Consider the following 18042-nt stretch of genomic DNA (forward strand, 5'->3'; position numbering starts at 1 on the left):
ATTTGATAAAACTAAAAATGCTCTGTTTCTCAAAATCCAGTGAATGTGGATAGAATAAAACAGTTATTCCACTCAATCTCATTGTACATGGATTACAGACACCTCAGTGCTACGCGCCTCATCACCTGTCAGCTCATGTACAACTCGATTTCATGGAATAACTGTTAAGTGTAATATTCTGTTGAAATACCAACACTCAGCAATCGGCCAAGGAAACAAACCGACCTTACAACTGAGCTCATAAACTTCAACTACACAGAGAAGAATAAAACCCTGATGAGGAACGCCGAGTCCTCATGACCAGGCGAGCCAGCACACAGTCCGGGTTGGTCAGGACCGCTAAGACCGTTATATGATTACTTTCAGTCCTGACATACAAATATTTTTTCTGTAACATTTAATTTTGTGCTGAAAAACTAATGTGTGGAATCTAAAATGTTTTTGTGCTGAATCAGTCAAGTAGAAGACATAAAAAAATAAAACAGCTAAAAAAATAGAGTGCCTAAGCCTTTTGCACAGTACTGTGTGTGTGAATAGTGTTAAATATGTGTAAAATCACGTGAAATATCAATCAACATATACAATCCTTGACTTGATAACAGATGTTGATAGTAAATTAGTAGTTTTTCATATAATTAATGAAGAGATTTCTATTTTTTATAACTGTAACCCCTTATCCCATTCAGGGTCGCAAGCTGGAGCCTATCCCAGCTGACCATGGGCGAGAGGCAGGGTACACCCTGGACAAGTCACCAGCTCATTGCACACATAGAGACACAAACAACCACTCACACTCAATTTAGAGCCACCAATTAACCTAACCTGCATATCTTTGGACTGTGGGAGGAAACCCACGCAAACGTGGGGAGAACATGCAAACTCCCCGAGTTTGAAGGTTCTAGGTTTGAACCCAGAACCTTCTTGCTGCGAGGCGAGTGTTAACCACTACACCACCGTGCCGCAGAGATTTCTATTATTGTTGTTATCCAAGTGTTAAGTTTTATGAGTCGGAACCTCATACTGATGAAGAAATAAAGTATATAGTATAGTGTGTTTGATTTGAGTTTATTGAGTCTCCTGTTTGTCATGTTTTCTTTTGGTTGATTTGCTTCCCTCCCTGGAGTACCATTACTTTGTAAAGTGTCCTTGGGTTGGTGGGGTAATACGCCCCCGTGGGGTAATATGCCCCCGGCCTGTTTTACCCAAAATAACCACCAGATGGCGCAAAGTTACATTTCTATTGTTGCTATGAACTGGCTTGACAACGGGGATATACAAATATCCACTGTGGATCGCATATCAGCAACGCAGCGGAGAGAAATCAAATTTCATGGTAAGTGATATAATTTTCAGATATCAGTAAAACTGTATTTAGATAGCTGCTATTTCGTCAGATATCACAGCTGTGTATGTGGTATGAGTAGACAAGTCAGTACGTTAAAAAAAATACATTAGGTATAAAAAGTTGAATCACATTTTGAAAGTAAGACCCTTTTTTGTAAAAGTGTAGTCTGTGGGGTAAAACGCCCCCTTAATGGAGGGGTAAATGGCCCCCAGGGGGCATCGTTTCCTTTTATCATAATTACTGTATTTCATACATTTCTGAATAGCAGATACGTAGTTTTTAATAACATCTCACTTACCTGGTTGAGTAAAGCAAGTAATTTGAACTTAATATTAAAAATAATTGAAATTAAAAAAAAAATTAAATTAAAATGCGAAATATAATAAAATAATGCATCTATTCATATAATAATGCATCTATTATGCATCAATAATGCATCTATTAATTCAGGGATATTTTCTTGTTTCTTTCACATTATAGGCTTAAGTAAACACTTTTGCTATCCAAACAGCTTTTTTTGAGTGAGGGGGCCTATTGCCCCACCTCAGGGGGCCTTTTACCCCACTGGGGGGGTAAAAGGCCCCCTTGGCACAATGTTTTTGTTAAAAAAAAAAATTAAGTATTAACTTTAGGCAAACTTTAGGTGGCATTATTGTTCATGTCACTGTTGTCAAAAACTATGATTAAAACTAAACACATGGTTCATTTCAACATGGAGAAAAACTGAATTTTCCTTAAGGGGGGCTTTTCCCCCACTCTACATTAAACTTGCTGTTGTAATAACATACAAAAATACTACAGACTGCAGATTAAACTGCTGTAGATGACTAGCACAGGAAAGTGAGATTGTATTATTATTATTATTATTATTATTATTATTATTATTGTTGTTGTTGTTTGTCTGAAAAACTACACTAACTATTGAACCTTGAACAGAAGTGAAGAAATGAACTAGGAATATTTACTTCCGGTATTAGTGTGACCTTTCGTCCAGGCACCGCCCACCGCGGTCACGTGACCTGGATTCGCCTGGCAACGGAAGAAGCGTCGCGGTGGAAGTGAGCGAGCTTGTGGCAGAGTGCGCGCGCCGAGCAGTGAGGTTTGATGAGCTTTAAATTTACTTTTTTTTTTTTTTTTTAATCAAAATTAGAGTACAGAATAAAAATCAGCGCTTTGGTTCTTACTGACGCTTTTCTGGGTAAATGTATGCGCGCGTGTGTGTGTGTGTGTGTGTGTGCAGCTCTCCCTTTAAAGGCCAGTGATGTGGAGTTTGTGCTCTTTGACTTTATAAACACAGCGGAGTGAGATACTGGTGAGACACTGGTGAGACACTGGTAAGAAAGAGCGGAATGAGCCCGGGGGTGGAGGGGTGTGTGTGTGTGGGGGGGAGCGCCATGTTGGCCCTGACACAGAGGATCAGCACACTTAAGCTGCTTCCAGCCTGCTGGGGGAAAAGAACTGCAGCACTAACAGATCACTAATAAATCACTCAGACCTTCATTCAGTACAGACTTTACACTGCTCACTCTTAATTAGTGGAACTTTTTATTTATTTATTTTCGATAAAATGACGTCTTTATGCAAATGAGGTTTGCATAATTAATCATGCATACATTTGCATACTTTTAAATACATTTCTGAGTGGATAGTATCTCCATCCTTGATTCTTGTATGCTGCATAAATGGGAATAAATATATATATATATATATATATATTTGAGAATTAAAATCGACCGTAAAGTTGTGATTGGCGCTGCCCCGCTGAGCCAGCCAGCCCTGAGTGCGTGACGTCACAGCGGAAACCGGTTTTAAGGCTGAGGCCTTTTACAGCTATAGACCAAAGTCATATCAATAACAATTTACGGTGAAAGTAAGAAATAGCGTTACCGACTCGCTCAACTAAGACTGATTTGACTTCATTGATTGTGGGTTGACTCTCATTAAAACAGGATGGGTGCTATAACTTATGCAACATACATGTACATGCATGCATTTTCACTGATAAAACTTAAAAGGCTCATTAAATAATCAGATGAACTGAGACGATCACATTCTGAAGCAAATTAAATAATCTTATACCGCTAACTTAAACACACAATGCAGGTAAACAACGTGTTGTTTTTGTTGTTTTATATACAAATGAGAGTCGGAGCTTACCCGTCTGTGTTCTCGCTCCTTGAAGGCCGATCTTGTGGCCGATTGTTTTTGAAACAATCTGACTTTCAGTTGTTCGTTCAGTTCTCTGTTCATTCACTTCTTCCACATAAGGGTGAGATGGCAGCGATATCCAGTTTAGAAATCAGACGGCTGGTCCACTCATTCTCCATTCTCTTCATACGGAGTACTCCGCCATTACTGCTTGGCTCAGGCAATTACTAAAACCCGGGACGGAACGGGACATCACAGGTTTTAGCAACAACCATGGGCAGGTTACTGCCCGAGCAATAATATGTCCCATTCCGTCTCATCCCGGGTTTTAGCAACAACCCTCGGCTCACTCTGGGAGAACTGGTGCAACTGAAATTACTTTTCTTTTCTTGTAGTTTTCTTTTTCTTTAATTGTTGGTACTGCACCCTCTTTCAATCTGGGCTTATAGCCAACGCTCCTCAACAGATCAGAGGTCTCGTACGAGTCTTCAGTAAAATGTGCAGAGCAGAGGAGAGACCACTTCGTAGGCGCCCAATGTGCCCATGAATTTCTTGCAAAATGCGTCCAAATCTTTGCAGTTTGAACATTCTTGGGCCGTGAATGCAATGTAAATCCACCTTCTGTCGTGTTGCTGACGGCTGCAGCAACACATCTACATGGCATGGCGATAAATTAGCTCAAAATGGAGGCTCAGCGTTGCAGTCAGCTCTGTGTTTTAGTATAGCGGAAATGGCGATGAGACCGATAGACTTCCTGCTGTGACGTTACAGACGTCAAGGTCATTCACTCAGACCGCTACCTATATAAATCACTTTAATCATAAAAATTACTATATTAGATTTATTGTTAACGCTTAAAACTATCCCTGCGTATCTGCTTTAAGGTTTGCTAACAAACTTCCATTCTAAAGTAAAATTTCAAGAATGTGAAAAGCTGAGTCTGATGAGGCCGGGGGATCAATAAAAAAAAGATCAAATAAGCAGAGACTGTAATCATTATTGGAAATAAATGATAAAATATTGGTAAAACACAGTCGTACGTGCAGCACTGCAAACACAGTGTATTGTGATATCGATATCGTATCGTCATATTTCTCCACCCAAACGTTTATTAACTGATTCGGTGTTAATTTTTAACTTTCTGTGATCAGAATGAAACTAACTTGTGTGTGTGCAGATGTGTGCAGGTGTGATGTGTGAGGCGTGCTGAGCGTGCTCTCCAGCAGCATGGGGAAACTGCAGAGTAAACTGCACCGCCGCTCTGACCTCTACAGGTGAGACGCTTTACCTGGAAACCTCCTTCACATATCACCTCCGTTACTCACCTACTTCTTACCTGTGCAGAGCCAGAGAGGGGGTGGAGTCTGCTCCTGTACCCCAGGTGCTGCAGTATGAGCCCGCCCACGCCGATGCTGTCAACTGTGTGACCTCGTTGAACTCTGACCTGTGTGTGTCGGGTGGGAGTGACCAGGTGAGTGAGATCTGTGTGTATGTGCGCGTGTGTGTGTGTTTATTAAGCGATGGTTGGATTATGAAGTGTGTATTAAACTCTGTGAAGGTTATGAAGTGTGTATCAGGCTGTGTGTGGATAGGGTTATTAAGTTGAAGCTGTGTGTGGTTATGAATTGTGATGTTATGAATTGTGATGCTACTGCATGTATGGTTATGAAGCGTGATGTTATGAAGCATGATGTTATGTATGGTTATGAAGCGTGATGTTATGAAGCATGATGTTATGTATGGTTATGAAGCGTGATGTTATGAAGCATGATGTTATGTATGGTTATGAAGTTTGATGTTATGTATGGTTATGAAGCGTGATGTTATGAAGCATGATGTTATGTATGGTTATGAAGTGTGATGTTATGAAGCATGATGTTATGTATGGTTATGAAGCGTGATGTTATGAAGCATGATGTTATGTATGGTTATGAAGCGTGATGTTATGTATGGTTATGAAGCATGATGTTATGAAGCATGATATTATGTATGGTTATGAAGCATGATGTTATGAAACATGATGTTATGTATGGTTATGAAGCGTGATGTTATGAAGCGTGATGTTATGTATGGTTATGAAGCGTGATGTTATGAAGCGTGATGTTATGTATGGTTATGAAGCGTGATGTTATGTATGGTTATGAAGCATGATGTTATGAAGCATGATATTATGTATGGTTATGAAGCGTGATGTTATGAAACATGATGTTATGTATGGTTATGAAGCATGATGTTATGTATGGTTATGAAGCATGATGTTATGAAGCATGATATTATGTATGGTTATGAAGCGTGATGTTATGAAACATGATGTTATGTATGGTTATGAAGCGTGATGTTATGAAGCGTGATGTTATGTATGGTTATGAAGCGTGATGTTATGTATGGTTATGAAGCATGATGTTATGAAGCATGATATTATGTATGGTTATGAAGCGTGATGTTATGAGGCATGATGTTATGTATGGTTATGAATTGTGATGTTATGGAACATGATGTTATGTATGGTTATGAAGCGTGATGTTATGTATGGTTATGAAGCGTGATGTTATGAAGCATGATGTTATGTATGGTTATGAAGCGTGATGTTATGAAGCGTGATGTTATGTATGGTTATGAAGCATGATGTTATGAAGCGTGATGTTATGTATGGTTATGAAGCGTGATGTTATGAAGCGTGATGTTATGTATGGTTATGAAGCGTGATGTTATGTATGGTTATGAAGCATGATGTTATGAAGCATGATATTATGTATGGTTATGAAGCGTGACGTTATGAAGCATGATGTTATGTATGGTTATGAAGCATGATGTTATGAAGCATGATGTTATGTGTGGTTATGAAGCGTGATGTTATGTATGGTTATGAAGCATGATGTTATGAAGCATGATATTATGAAGCGTGATGTTATGTATGGTTATGAAGCGTGATGTTATGAGGCATGATGTTATGTATGGTTATGAATTGTGATGTTATGGAACATGATGTTATGTATGGTTATGAAGCGTGATGTTATGTATGGTTATGAAGCGTGATGTTATGAAGCATGATGTTATGTATGGTTATGAAGCGTGATGTTATGAAGCGTGATGTTATGTATGGTTATGAAGCATGATGTTATGAAGCGTGATGTTATGTATGGTTATGAAGCGTGATGTTATGAAGCGTGATGTTATGTATGGTTATGAAGCATGATGTTATGTATGGTTATGAAGCGTGATGTTATGTATGGTTATGAAGCGTGATGTTATGTATGGTTATGAAGCGTGTCTCTGTTCTCACTCAGGCGGTTGTCGTATATGACTGGAGAGCAGGAAAAGTGTGCAGATGTTTTCATGGTCACAGCAAGGAAATCACCAAGGTAACACATGAACAGCATTTATAAATGTTTATTACATGGTATAACCTCTGAGACCTTAAACACATCACAGATAGAACACCGTTACCCTGACAACTAGCTCACTCATTACATCAGCAGTTACTTTACAAACCATGAAACAGTTATTTGTCTTTCTGTGTGTGTGTGTGTGTGTGTGTGTGTGTGTGTGTAGCTGGGGTGCTTTCCAGGCAGTACGTGGATCTTTAGTGCATCTCGTGATAAATCAGTATTGATGTGGGATTTTACTGGTGGTCCAAACCCCATCCAGTCATTCTGTGGACATGAACTTGTCGTCAACGGAGTTGCTGTCAGCCCAGGTCTCTCTCTCACACACACACACACACACACACACACACACACACACACACACACACACACGCGCGCGCACACACACACACACACACACACACACACACACACACACACACACACACACACACATATACACATACACAGCTGCTTCACTAAGCCCTGATGTTAATGATGTGTAATGTGTGTGCTGCAGACGGGTCGAAGCTGTGCACCGGCTCTCGTGATAACTCCATGTGTCTGTGGGATGTTGAGAGCGGGAGGTGTTTACACAGAAATACCATCTCACGCAACCTGGTGAGAAAACACACTCGCACAACTTACACACACCACACACACACACATATATATATATATATATATATATATATATATATATATATATATATATACGGTATATATATGCACCTTACACACAGTGGGACTCTCTCTCTCTCTCTCTCTCTCTTTCTCTCTCTGTCTGTATCAGGTAACTCATCTGTGTTGGGTTCCTGGAGGAACATCAATAGTCCAAACCTCTGAAGATAAAACCATCAGGTGAGACTTTGGAGCAGAGTTTAATCAAAAATTTGAAGCATAATAATAATAATTTGAATTTAGTCAGGTTTTAATCACGTATTCAGATTCAGTTTCAGGATATGAACTTTGTAGATTTCCTTTGTAATGTAGAATAGGCGTGTGTGTGTTACAGAGTGTGGGACAGTCGGACATGGCAGGTGACAAACACGTTTCCAGCAAAGCAATACATCCAGACTCACTGTGACGTGAGCGTGAACCGCTACCACCTCCTGTCCAGCAGCAATGGCTTTGGGGGTCACGGCTGTGAGGCCACGGTGTGTGTGTGTGTGTGTGTGTGTGTGTGTGTGCACCTCTGTCTGATTACTACTGAACAGCTGGGATTGCTGATGAATGTGTGTGTATCTGATTACCGATTACTGTATAAATGTGTGTGTGAAGCTGTGGGACCTCAGACAGCCGGGCTGTAAGGTGGTGGAGTACAGAGGACATGTCCAGACAACGGCGTGCTGTGTGTTCCTCCCCCCAAGCATCGGCTCACCTGCACTCATCGCCTCATCATCATACGACAGCTCGGTCAGGATCTGGGACCAGAACACCGCCGGTAACACACACACACACACACGCACACGCACAGATAGAGAAAATTAGTAAGGTAGATCAGAACTGTAAGGAATCAGTGCATAAATATGTGGCCAGTATTAAAGTTCACATCACTAACACTTAACGTTCACTAGTTGAGCAGTAATTAAAACTCTAATCACCGACTCGTTATCGTTTTCTTCGTTAAAGCTCAGAGCATCACTATTTTTCGGCTGCTTGGTTTGTGCATTAAAGAATTGAATAAGCTGCAGTTCAGCTGAACTTTGTGAAACTGAGTGCGCGCAGCGTGGAAGCTCATCAGCGTCGTCCTGCGTGTAGATCAATGAGCCGCTTCCCTCAGGTGGAGGATGCGACCACATCTACTGCGGCGTCTGGGAGGGTTTTCCACCACGTTCGACTCCGGGGTCAGTAGCGTCCAACACTGAGCCAAACGGAGGCTGGTGTGACTCTGATGTAGCTGAGATCGGATTGTAACGTGCAGCCCACAGTGACGCACTTCTCTCTGAATGAGTTTAGAATTCTGATCTGTCACGATTAAAGATATACTCAGATCTGTGTGTGTGTGTGTGTGTGCGCAGCGTGTCTGTTCACTCTGTCTCTGGACGGCTCAGGGCCGTTGGCGTCGTTGGCACCATGTGACTCCAGCACGCTCTTGTGTGCCAGCTACAACTCGGGTCTCCACCAGCTGCAGCTGTCCCAGGGGACGACGCCCAGCATCAGGGAGGTGGCACGCTTCTGACCAACACTAACGCTAACGCTAACTTCCTGTCTGGAGGAGGAGAGAAGTTCTCACTCAGGGACGCACTGCCATCCTGCACACATCATGAATGCACTGAGACTTTTACACACAACGGTCAGCTTATAAGCTCCACCCACTCTCCACATTGTAGGTGTACAGTCACTGATCATCCGCTGAGCTGCACAAAGTATTGGCACCCCTCTACCCTGTCCATCAGTGGAAATGATATGGGTGGGGGTTTATTCTCTTTATGACACTGACTTGGAAGTGTGTGTGTGGTGACCGACAGCTTAAACACACCAAAGAACAAGCACCAAGCCATGATGATGCGCTCCTTATCTGTCTTTTTTTTTTCAAAGAAATTATGCAAAGAAATGGCCCAAGTGTGTTACACACACACACACACACACACACACACAGGCCAAGAGCTCTACAGTGGTTACTGTCTCTGATATGGAGAACTTGTTTTGGTTTTTCCTCTCTCCACCTCTGCTTTGCATTTACTAACCACTAATACACACAGGAACACTGTACACAAACAGGAAGCACACACACACACACACACACACACACACACACACACACACACACACACACACACACACAGAGTGACTGGATGAGGTGGAAAGGTGCATGGAAATCCTTTTTTATCAGTCTCCATTTACAAATAAGATCATACTGTACAGTTTCTTCATTACGGAACAAACAATGCAAATATTCCCTCATGTACACAGTGTTTAGTGTGTGAACGTCACCCTGGTGTGTTTTCCTCCTTGGTGCAGTTCTTTAGGCTGAGGGGAACACACTCGGGGACACACACACACACACAGGGGTCTGAGAGGATCTGAGCGACGTGGTCTCATTCTGTTCCCAAAAGAGAAAACGATTTGACTCTGAATCGGCTCTCTGCAGGAAGGTGTTTTTGTAGATTTTTTTATTATTATTATTTTTTTTACAAGCTGCTAAACTGAGCCAAAGCGCAGAGCCGTAGTGCTGGAGATTTGGATCGACGACACAAAATGCTTTAAACTCGTTCTCTAGCTACGGTACACTCTTCGGAAACACAGGAACCCTGTCAGATCTGCTGATGAAGAGAATGGCCAGAGGAGGCCAATCTGACAGGAAATGAGCATCGTTTACAACCGTGGTGAACAGGAAAGCATCTCCTGTCGGCCAAGAACAGGAATCTGACACTCCAGTGTGCAGGGGGTCACTGGAACTAGACAGATGAAGGTCCAATAAGGACTCGAGGTCAAACTGTACCACTACCTTTTAATGATGTTCCTCTAACTAAAGGGCAGAATGTCCCACTCCAGTGATAAGGAGATTGCACTTTCAGGATTATTCGAGGCTCCACTGTCTTTTTATAAAATACTTTAATAAATTAGCTTTACAATGTTCGCTAAATATGTATATAAATGTTTGGGTGACTTCCGTTAGCTGCTTTAGCCTGGTAGCGGTGCGTTACATCTGAGGAAACGTGAATGTTGTGACTTTAAAAAGATCTTCAACTCACTGAATGTAGCGTTTTTGTTTTTTTTAATCATCGTAGTTTATGCAAGTATAAATATTAATTCTGGGATGATTCAAAAATAAACATTTCTCAAACCCATCAATCAGTTGTGCTGGACTTATTGCATTATATGAGGATTCATAAAAATATAAAGATTAAGAACAAAAACTGACTAAAAAAGGGGGAAATGTTTAGGGACAGGTTTTGAATCGGATTGTCTTTTCCATAAATGTTAAATAAATGCAGAAAAATTCAGTTTCAACGCTTTTTTAAATCTGGAGCATCTGCTGTACGAGTCCCTGTAAATGAGCTGTTGCTATAGAAACGATAATGTATTAGAATGAGTGAGTTAATTGTAAATTAGCCATGGCCTAATCGTTAGAGAATCAGCTTTGGGACCAAAAGGTTGCTTGTTCAAGTCTACCAGCAGGAATGGCTGAAGTGCCCTTGAGTAAGGCATCGAACCCCCAACTGCTGCTCTGGGTGTGGTGCACATCACTCTGGGTAAGAGCGTCTGATAAACGCCTGCAGTGTAAATAAACCTGTGATTTTTAACAGTGGAGTAACAGCTATTATTATTATTATTATTATTGAATAAGCACTGACCTCTGACCTTGATACTTGTCCGAGTTTCTGCCTGTGTGTCCCTCAGCTTTATTTGACTACTCTGTGTGTGTTTCCTGGTGTTTGATATCTCTGTATGCAAATCCCACCACACACAGCGAACTCCAGTGTACTAATGCAGGAACTGAGAGAGAAAGAGGGTTTAGATCAACATGCAGACAGAAGGAGGGACGGTTCAGGAGGATTACTGAGGCGTCAGAGCCACAGGACACACACTGAGCCCTGGGCCGAGGGATGGAGGGTCTGTACAGAGACAGCGAGAGATCCAGGTAGGGGAAACATCACTACTGTAACCACAGCCATGTGTGTGTGTGTGTGTGTGTGTGTGTGTGTGATGAAGCAGAGTTACTGTTACCACTCCAAAATAGATTATTTTCATTTAACAGCACGTATCCGAGAGTTTTATTCCTCTTATACCACAGCAAATTGCCAGTACAATATTTTATTCATTAAAGAGTGACACATCAAAGTTCTTTATCTGCAATTTGTGAAGCGAAGGTGCGAAGCGAAGGTTAGTTCCTGTTGTCACACCGATAACGCAAAACCTACAGTTCCAGCTTCACCTCTGACTGTTACAGAGCGCTGGCTCTGGAGACTCCTTCTAGAGACGATGCATAAATAAACATCTCACACAATATCAACGATCACGCACCTTTTCAATCTGTTTGTGTAAGCCGTGGTACAAGTGCCTGTTGCTATAGAAACGATCAGGTATTAGAATGAGAGCGTTAATATAAACCTGTGATGTGCAACTGCACTGCTGTCAGAGCTGAGAATTAATCAACACGTACTACACTGACCAATCAGAATCCAGAACTCAGCAGAAGCGGGATTGAACTGGTGCTGATTAAAGTCTGAGACATGACGTCTGGTACGCACTCAGAGCAAACAAGGAAATCTACTTGGGTTGTGTGCTGATGGTCCAAACAGCTCTGGTTTTGGTCTCAGGTGTTGGATTTTGTGCGTCCAGAGGAAGCAAACGTGCACATGATGGTATCTCCATCCCGGACTGACCATACAGCACACACACGTCAGTAAGCAGGCCTGGGCTGCTTTGCATGGCCCTGAGGTTTCACTCTTCAAAATCTGACATTTGAATTTCTGAAGCGAATTATCTGAACTCAATGAAGGTTCTGTGCTGAGGATGAATCAGACACACGTAAACTCACTTCCTGATGGCGTTTTTGCTGAATCCTTTGCAAACAAATGCAAACAAATTGTGATCTGTTTGTTTTGTTTATGTTTCGTTTGTTTTCCAGATCAGCAGCAGTGTCGCAGCCCCACTGACTCGTCAGACTTGTACCATTGCACCGTCACCGTTCACCCTCACCCAGCCATGCAGCAGTCTCCTGACTCACCCAATGGCCCGGGCGTGTCTACGGAGCCCACGCCGAGCACCACAGAGGTCCTTGAAGTGCAGGTTCACAGTAACGAGGACCTCCCAGAGCTGGAATGCGCCGTGTGCTTCAGTCAGTTCAACAACGTGTTCAACACGCCCAAAGTGCTGCAGTGTGGCCACACGTTCTGCCTGGAGTGCCTCGCGCGCATGAACATAAAGTCCTCCCAGCCCGCGAGCCTGCAGTGCCCTCTGTGCAGAGCGTTCACCCCTCTGCCCACCCTCGGCCTGCCCAAACTGGACACGGACGTGGCGGTGCTGTCCTGCCTCCCGGAGGCCATGCAGCACGTCTACAGCATCCGCTTCAATCGCAACAAATGCAAACTGCAGGTGAAGCGCATTCCCAGCTCCATTCCAGCTTCCCTAAACAACCAGCGCCGCAGCCTGGACCTCGGGTCTCCCGTCAGCGCTGATGAGGACCAGGACAGGCCACGCGGAGTGGCCCCGTTCTTCAGACGGCTCATGAGGCTTCCCATGTGCAGGGCGTTCCTCATGATATCCTCCATGCTCATCATGGTCTCGCTCACCATCGGCATCAGCATCCTCCTTTCAATACGTAAGTGACATCACAGAGAGGAGGGAGGGATTTTAGGGCAGCGGTTTGATTTCTCACGTAAACTGGTTTCAGCGTCTCTCCAGTGGTTCTTCCATAAAACGGGTTTCTCTGCAGCTTCTCTCCTGGAACAGACTTCTCCACTCTGCACTTTCAGCAAGATGATTTGTCAACTTCAGACAGATTAAATACGGAAAAAAAATGTGTTTATGTGTGTTCACGTTTTATGTTTTCTTCCTGTTGTTACTTGATATGCTCAGATTTGCACTATGAGCTGCTCCAAAGGCTAACTGTAAACATGAATGTACAGCAACACCAGTCTTATTAAAGACACAGAAAACACCACTCACTGGCTAAGGCCCTGTCCACACGGCAACGGATTCAGGTGACTCCGATACAATTGTTTATCATTTAGGCCTGGCATCCACACGGCACCGGCGTTTTAGGTGCCCAAAACGCAATCTTTTTGAGAACGGGTTCCAGAGTGGAAAGATCTGGCAACGTTGCCGTTGTGAAGTCGTCTGGATGAGTAGAACGGATTTGTTTACGATGACGTCACAACCACATGACTGTGAGTGCTTCACGCCGGGTAGAAGTGTAACGAACTCGATGCGAGTTGTCAACAAATCCTATAACTTGGTTCATGAAACGCGCTTACAAAATATTTTCACTGTGAATATTTATTGTGTAATGGTGCAAAGTGAGAGAGAGAGAGAGAGAGAGAGAGAGACTCTGCCCTTAGGGCAGAGTCAATTCCGCCAGCAAAAATAGGGAAAAAAAGGAGCGATCTCACCTCTTCAGATGTTGGTTTAAGTCCTACAATACATTCCTCAAAAAGGGCGTAGAAGAGCAAATTAATCCATCAACGTGTAGCATTCAATTTATTCCGGACCATTAAAGACGCCGCCTTCCGTGTAGAATCATACGTCATCCTCGCCGCCATATTGGATAGGTCAAAGCGGAGAATAAAGATTCATGTGCTGCGTTTAACTGTACCAACAGGTTTACCATCCAAACGAGATCACATGGGATTACCTTTCACAGGTGAGAAACAACAAATTAATCCATCAACGTGTAGCATTCAATTTATTCTGGACCATTAAAGACGCCGCCTTCCGCATAGAATCATACGTCATCCTCGCCGCCATATTGGATAGGTCAAAGCGGAGAATAAAGATTAGCTGCGTTTAACTGTACCAACAGGTTTGCCGTCCAAACGAGATCACATGGGATTACCTTTCACAGGTGAGACTGGAAAAATACTTTTCATTGTATTTGGTCATTATAATGTAATTTTACGAACAGATTTTCCTGACTTTGTGGCTAATATGAAGTCTCGCGCATAATAGTTTATGCGCATGCGTCCTTACTTCTTCTATTGTTCTGGTGTCTCCGAAGGGACCGTCTTACAGCGCCCCTAGAGGTGTGGCATGTGTATTGCATCGTTTTCAGCAAGCGTTGCGTTGCCATATGGACCTGATATTTTACTGATCGTTGCCCATTTAGACGCGATATATTTTTAAATAACATCTCGTTGCCGTTGTCGTGTGGATGTAGCCTCAATGTCTACATTTATCTCCGTCTCGCCCTGAGTTTATCCAAAACAAGCAAACTAGAAATACAGACAGTTACATTAACTAGTCAGCTAGATGCCCAGCTATCCAACAAGATAACATCAGCAATTAAAAAGGCTTTAATATGTTATGGGGTTAGCTCTCTTTCTGGGTGACTTTTAGTTGAACTAAAATGCACAAATATGCTAGTTCTCCAGAAAGTTTCTAGCTAAGCTAGCTGCCTAGTGAGGTAATGGGCAAATATTACTGAACAAAAGACTATAGTTTATATACCTGACGGAATTAGTTTAACACCCACTAGCTAAGAAGCTAATATTAGCAATTAAAACAGTTTGTTTGATAAGCCTCATGGTGGTTTAATACCACTAATAAAAATAACAAACATGCTAGGTATCAGGAAAGTTTGTAGCTAATACCAGCCAGCTAGATAGTTAACTAGCTAACATTAAAACAGCATTTAAAACAGTTTGTGGTGTCTTGTAACACTAGCTAGCTTTTTTCAGGGGACTTTTTTTTTCCCTTTTGGCCATTTTTTAGTTTTACACCGCTACTTAAAACACACACACACCAGTGGCGGCTGGTAGTCTTTCAAACAGGGGAGGCTGGTCGGTTACGATATTTCCATATTTTAAAAGAAAAAACACACATCAATTTTGCCCATACTCTTGCCTCTGATCTGGCTGATTGTTGGCAGCATCACAAACTGTGAAATAACAGGTTCTTTTGGCCCATTGGCCTACTGTCCAATCAGGGGTGCCGCCAGAAATTTTGGGCCCCATGAAAAATTAGAATTTTGGGCCCCCCAACTTTGCCCACCCTCGTCACAATTGCACTATTGTCATTATTTGACTTTTGATAGCCCATGGACCTTGAGTTTGTGACTTTGTTATTACATTTTATGTATTAACCTACCAGGGACTAGATGAAAACTGGTCAGTGACTAATTCTGGTGCATTTACAATCACAAATGAAAATTCAAGATTTTGCCACATGCCTTCTTGTGCTAGGACAATTGGTAGTGAAATGTGTGATGTGATTGCTAATAAATCATAGAAAAAGTTTTCTACCCAGCATCAAAATACCTATGGAAATCCCATGGATTGTTATGTGTTAGGCAGAAAGCTGTGTGTACTGTTCTGCAAAAAGGGAATATGTTCAAAGCAAAGTGTGTCTAGACAGAAATTTGAGTGTAAGCAGAGTTACCCATAAAAGACAGGAAACATAAATTTATTTCAAAGTGACACGGAGTGACATTTCAATTTGATCAATTACGTACCTATTTCTTCATATGTTGTAACCTCTATCCCTCTTTTATGTGTGCTGCGTTTTCTCCAGCTCCTCAATTTGAAACCAATGGTTTAGAACGTGTGAACATTCCACACACCTAACCATGTCAAACACTTGACAGGTGTCCGTTATTAGCAACACTTTAATCTAGCAAACTGTATATGGCGCTCGCTCATTAAAAACTTCAATCCTAAAGCATTTATGGGTTGTATTGCTGCTTACCTCCTTCTCCAAAGGGGGGTTCAGTGGTTTGGTAGGGCGGAGGCCCCCCTGAGGCTGAATCTGTGCATATTTAGGGCACCCCATTAGTTATGAAACTGGTCATTAGCACTAGTTATTAGCACCAGCATAGCGTAATATTTCATCTTGTTTATCACACAAGTCAGTTCAGTTATTAAAATGGAAAAAAAGTCACTGTACAAACTGTAAAAGTGTTCTCTTGATAGGCTAATCCAACCACGTTCATACTGTTCATTTACCATTCGCTAATATTTTGAACACACATGTGAGTGATAGCTACCTTTCTTTGGGAAAAACTGAGTGACCAGTTGCCTACCTCTCCGGTCCCTCTCAGCTTTCAGCTGCCTTTCTTTACGTTTTTGACAGCCACTCTTCATATTTAGTGATCATAGACTGTACGCACTCCACTGCTGGCTGCTGCACCGCGACACAGCAGCAAGTAGCGTCGCACTGATCAGCACACAGATTTAACGCATCGCGCTTCTACCAGAACTGGACCGTACCATTTCGCAAAAGGGGGAGGGTTAAATGACAATATGTTGAAGAACTCAAGAAATAGACAACCTTGTTCAATTAGCTCATTTTACCAGATGGAATATTGCATTGTTGTTATTTCAAAAGTCTTATTAAAATCATTAAAAGCACATTATCAGCCCCTTAAAGGGCCCCATGACAGTGCTGGGCCCCTAGAATTGTTCCAACCTTTCCCCCCCTGGCGGCGCCCATGTGTCCAATATACATGATGGTGGTGTTGGGGGGGGTATGTTTTAACATTTTATATTTTAAAATTGTGGCATGTTGTTTAAAAATTGATCATTATTGAAAGCAGCTCTTTGTCAGGAACCTCAGCAGTAACAGCAGAGTGTTCTGGAATAGGCACAAGCACTGACCTTGGGGAGCCAAACATAGAGCTGGGGGCCACACATTTCATTCAATGACACTTTCCCTATATTTTACTTATTTTGACTGAGAAATGTTTTATTGACAATTTTGATAACCCTTCACTTTTAATCCAGGTCTGTAGTGTGAAATGTTCTCGGCTGTGTTTTTGTTTAAAAATCTCATCTCATCTCATTATCTCTAGCCACTTTATCCTGTTCTACAGGGTCACAGGCAAGCTGAAGCCTATCCCAGCTGACTACGGGTGAGAGGCGGGGTTCACCCTGGACAAGTCGCCAGGTCATCACAGGGCTGACACATAGACACAGACAACCATTCACACTCACATTCACACCTACGCTCAATTTAGAGTCACCAGTTAACCTAACCTGCATGTCTTTGGACTGTGGGGGAAACCGGAGCACCCGGAGGAAACCCACACGGACACGGGGAGAACATGCAAACTCCGCACAGAAAGGCCCTCGCCGGCCACGGGGCTCGAACCCGGACCTTCTTGCTGTGAGGCGACAGCACTAACCACTACACCACCGTGCCGCCCCAGGAGAGCTGAAAGGAACGAGTATTATTCCCTACCTTTTTCACCAAGTCAATTTGAGGCGTTGGTCTACCCTGCTCTTTAATTTTAATTTTTTCCTCGAAAGGAAGACTGGCAAATGGCTTCGCCAAAATTAAATCAGCAATGCTTGGCATCCGTGCGCAGCTTTCTTGCTAGCTGACTAGCCCCCTCAAGTTCAAGTTCAGTCACTCAAATAAACGAAATTTCTGGAACTAAGATAGCAAACTTGACAACACTATATTTACACTTTATTTACAATGAAAATATATACAAACTAAAAAAGCTGGTAGAAACCGTATGTAATGAATGAAATCGAAATGTAAGCTGATCTCTTACAATACACCACAGCACTTGCAAAT

General features: G+C 42.4%; 2 protein-coding genes across 7 annotated transcripts; both read left to right on the forward strand.

Moving 5' to 3' along the window:
- The first annotated feature begins 2345 nt into the window (after positions 1–2345).
- Positions 2346–10627, forward strand: wdr31 (WD repeat domain 31). Of its 6 annotated transcripts, none has more exons than XM_060907758.1 (11): positions 2346–2444; positions 2586–2668; positions 4671–4767; positions 4838–4964; positions 6781–6855; positions 7046–7190; positions 7379–7479; positions 7652–7719; positions 7874–8023; positions 8140–8302; positions 8880–10627. In XM_060907758.1, the coding sequence occupies exons 3-11, from the start codon at positions 4721–4723 to the stop codon at positions 9048–9050; spliced, it is 1047 nt and encodes a 348-aa protein (XP_060763741.1). In that variant the 5' UTR covers positions 2346–2444; positions 2586–2668; positions 4671–4720; the 3' UTR covers positions 9051–10627. The 6 variants fall into 6 exon arrangements, with proteins under 6 accessions (XP_060763741.1, XP_060763738.1, XP_060763739.1 ...); XM_060907755.1 differs by having other exon boundaries at positions 2586–2679; positions 8880–10626; XM_060907756.1 differs by having other exon boundaries at positions 2346–2439; positions 2586–2679; positions 8880–10626.
- A 164-nt stretch (positions 10628–10791) lies between these two features.
- On the forward strand, positions 10792–13591 carry LOC132872726 (E3 ubiquitin-protein ligase RNF183). The gene is made up of 2 exons (XM_060907761.1): positions 10792–11446; positions 12437–13591. Exons 1-2 carry the CDS (start codon positions 11254–11256, stop codon positions 13135–13137), a joined length of 894 nt encoding a protein of 297 aa, XP_060763744.1. The 5' UTR covers positions 10792–11253; the 3' UTR covers positions 13138–13591.
- Positions 13592–18042: the final 4451 nt, after the last annotated feature.

The sequence above is a fragment of the Neoarius graeffei genome, chromosome 24 (genome assembly GCF_027579695.1).
Source record: "Neoarius graeffei isolate fNeoGra1 chromosome 24, fNeoGra1.pri, whole genome shotgun sequence".
Taxonomy (NCBI): Eukaryota; Metazoa; Chordata; class Actinopteri; order Siluriformes; family Ariidae; genus Neoarius; species Neoarius graeffei.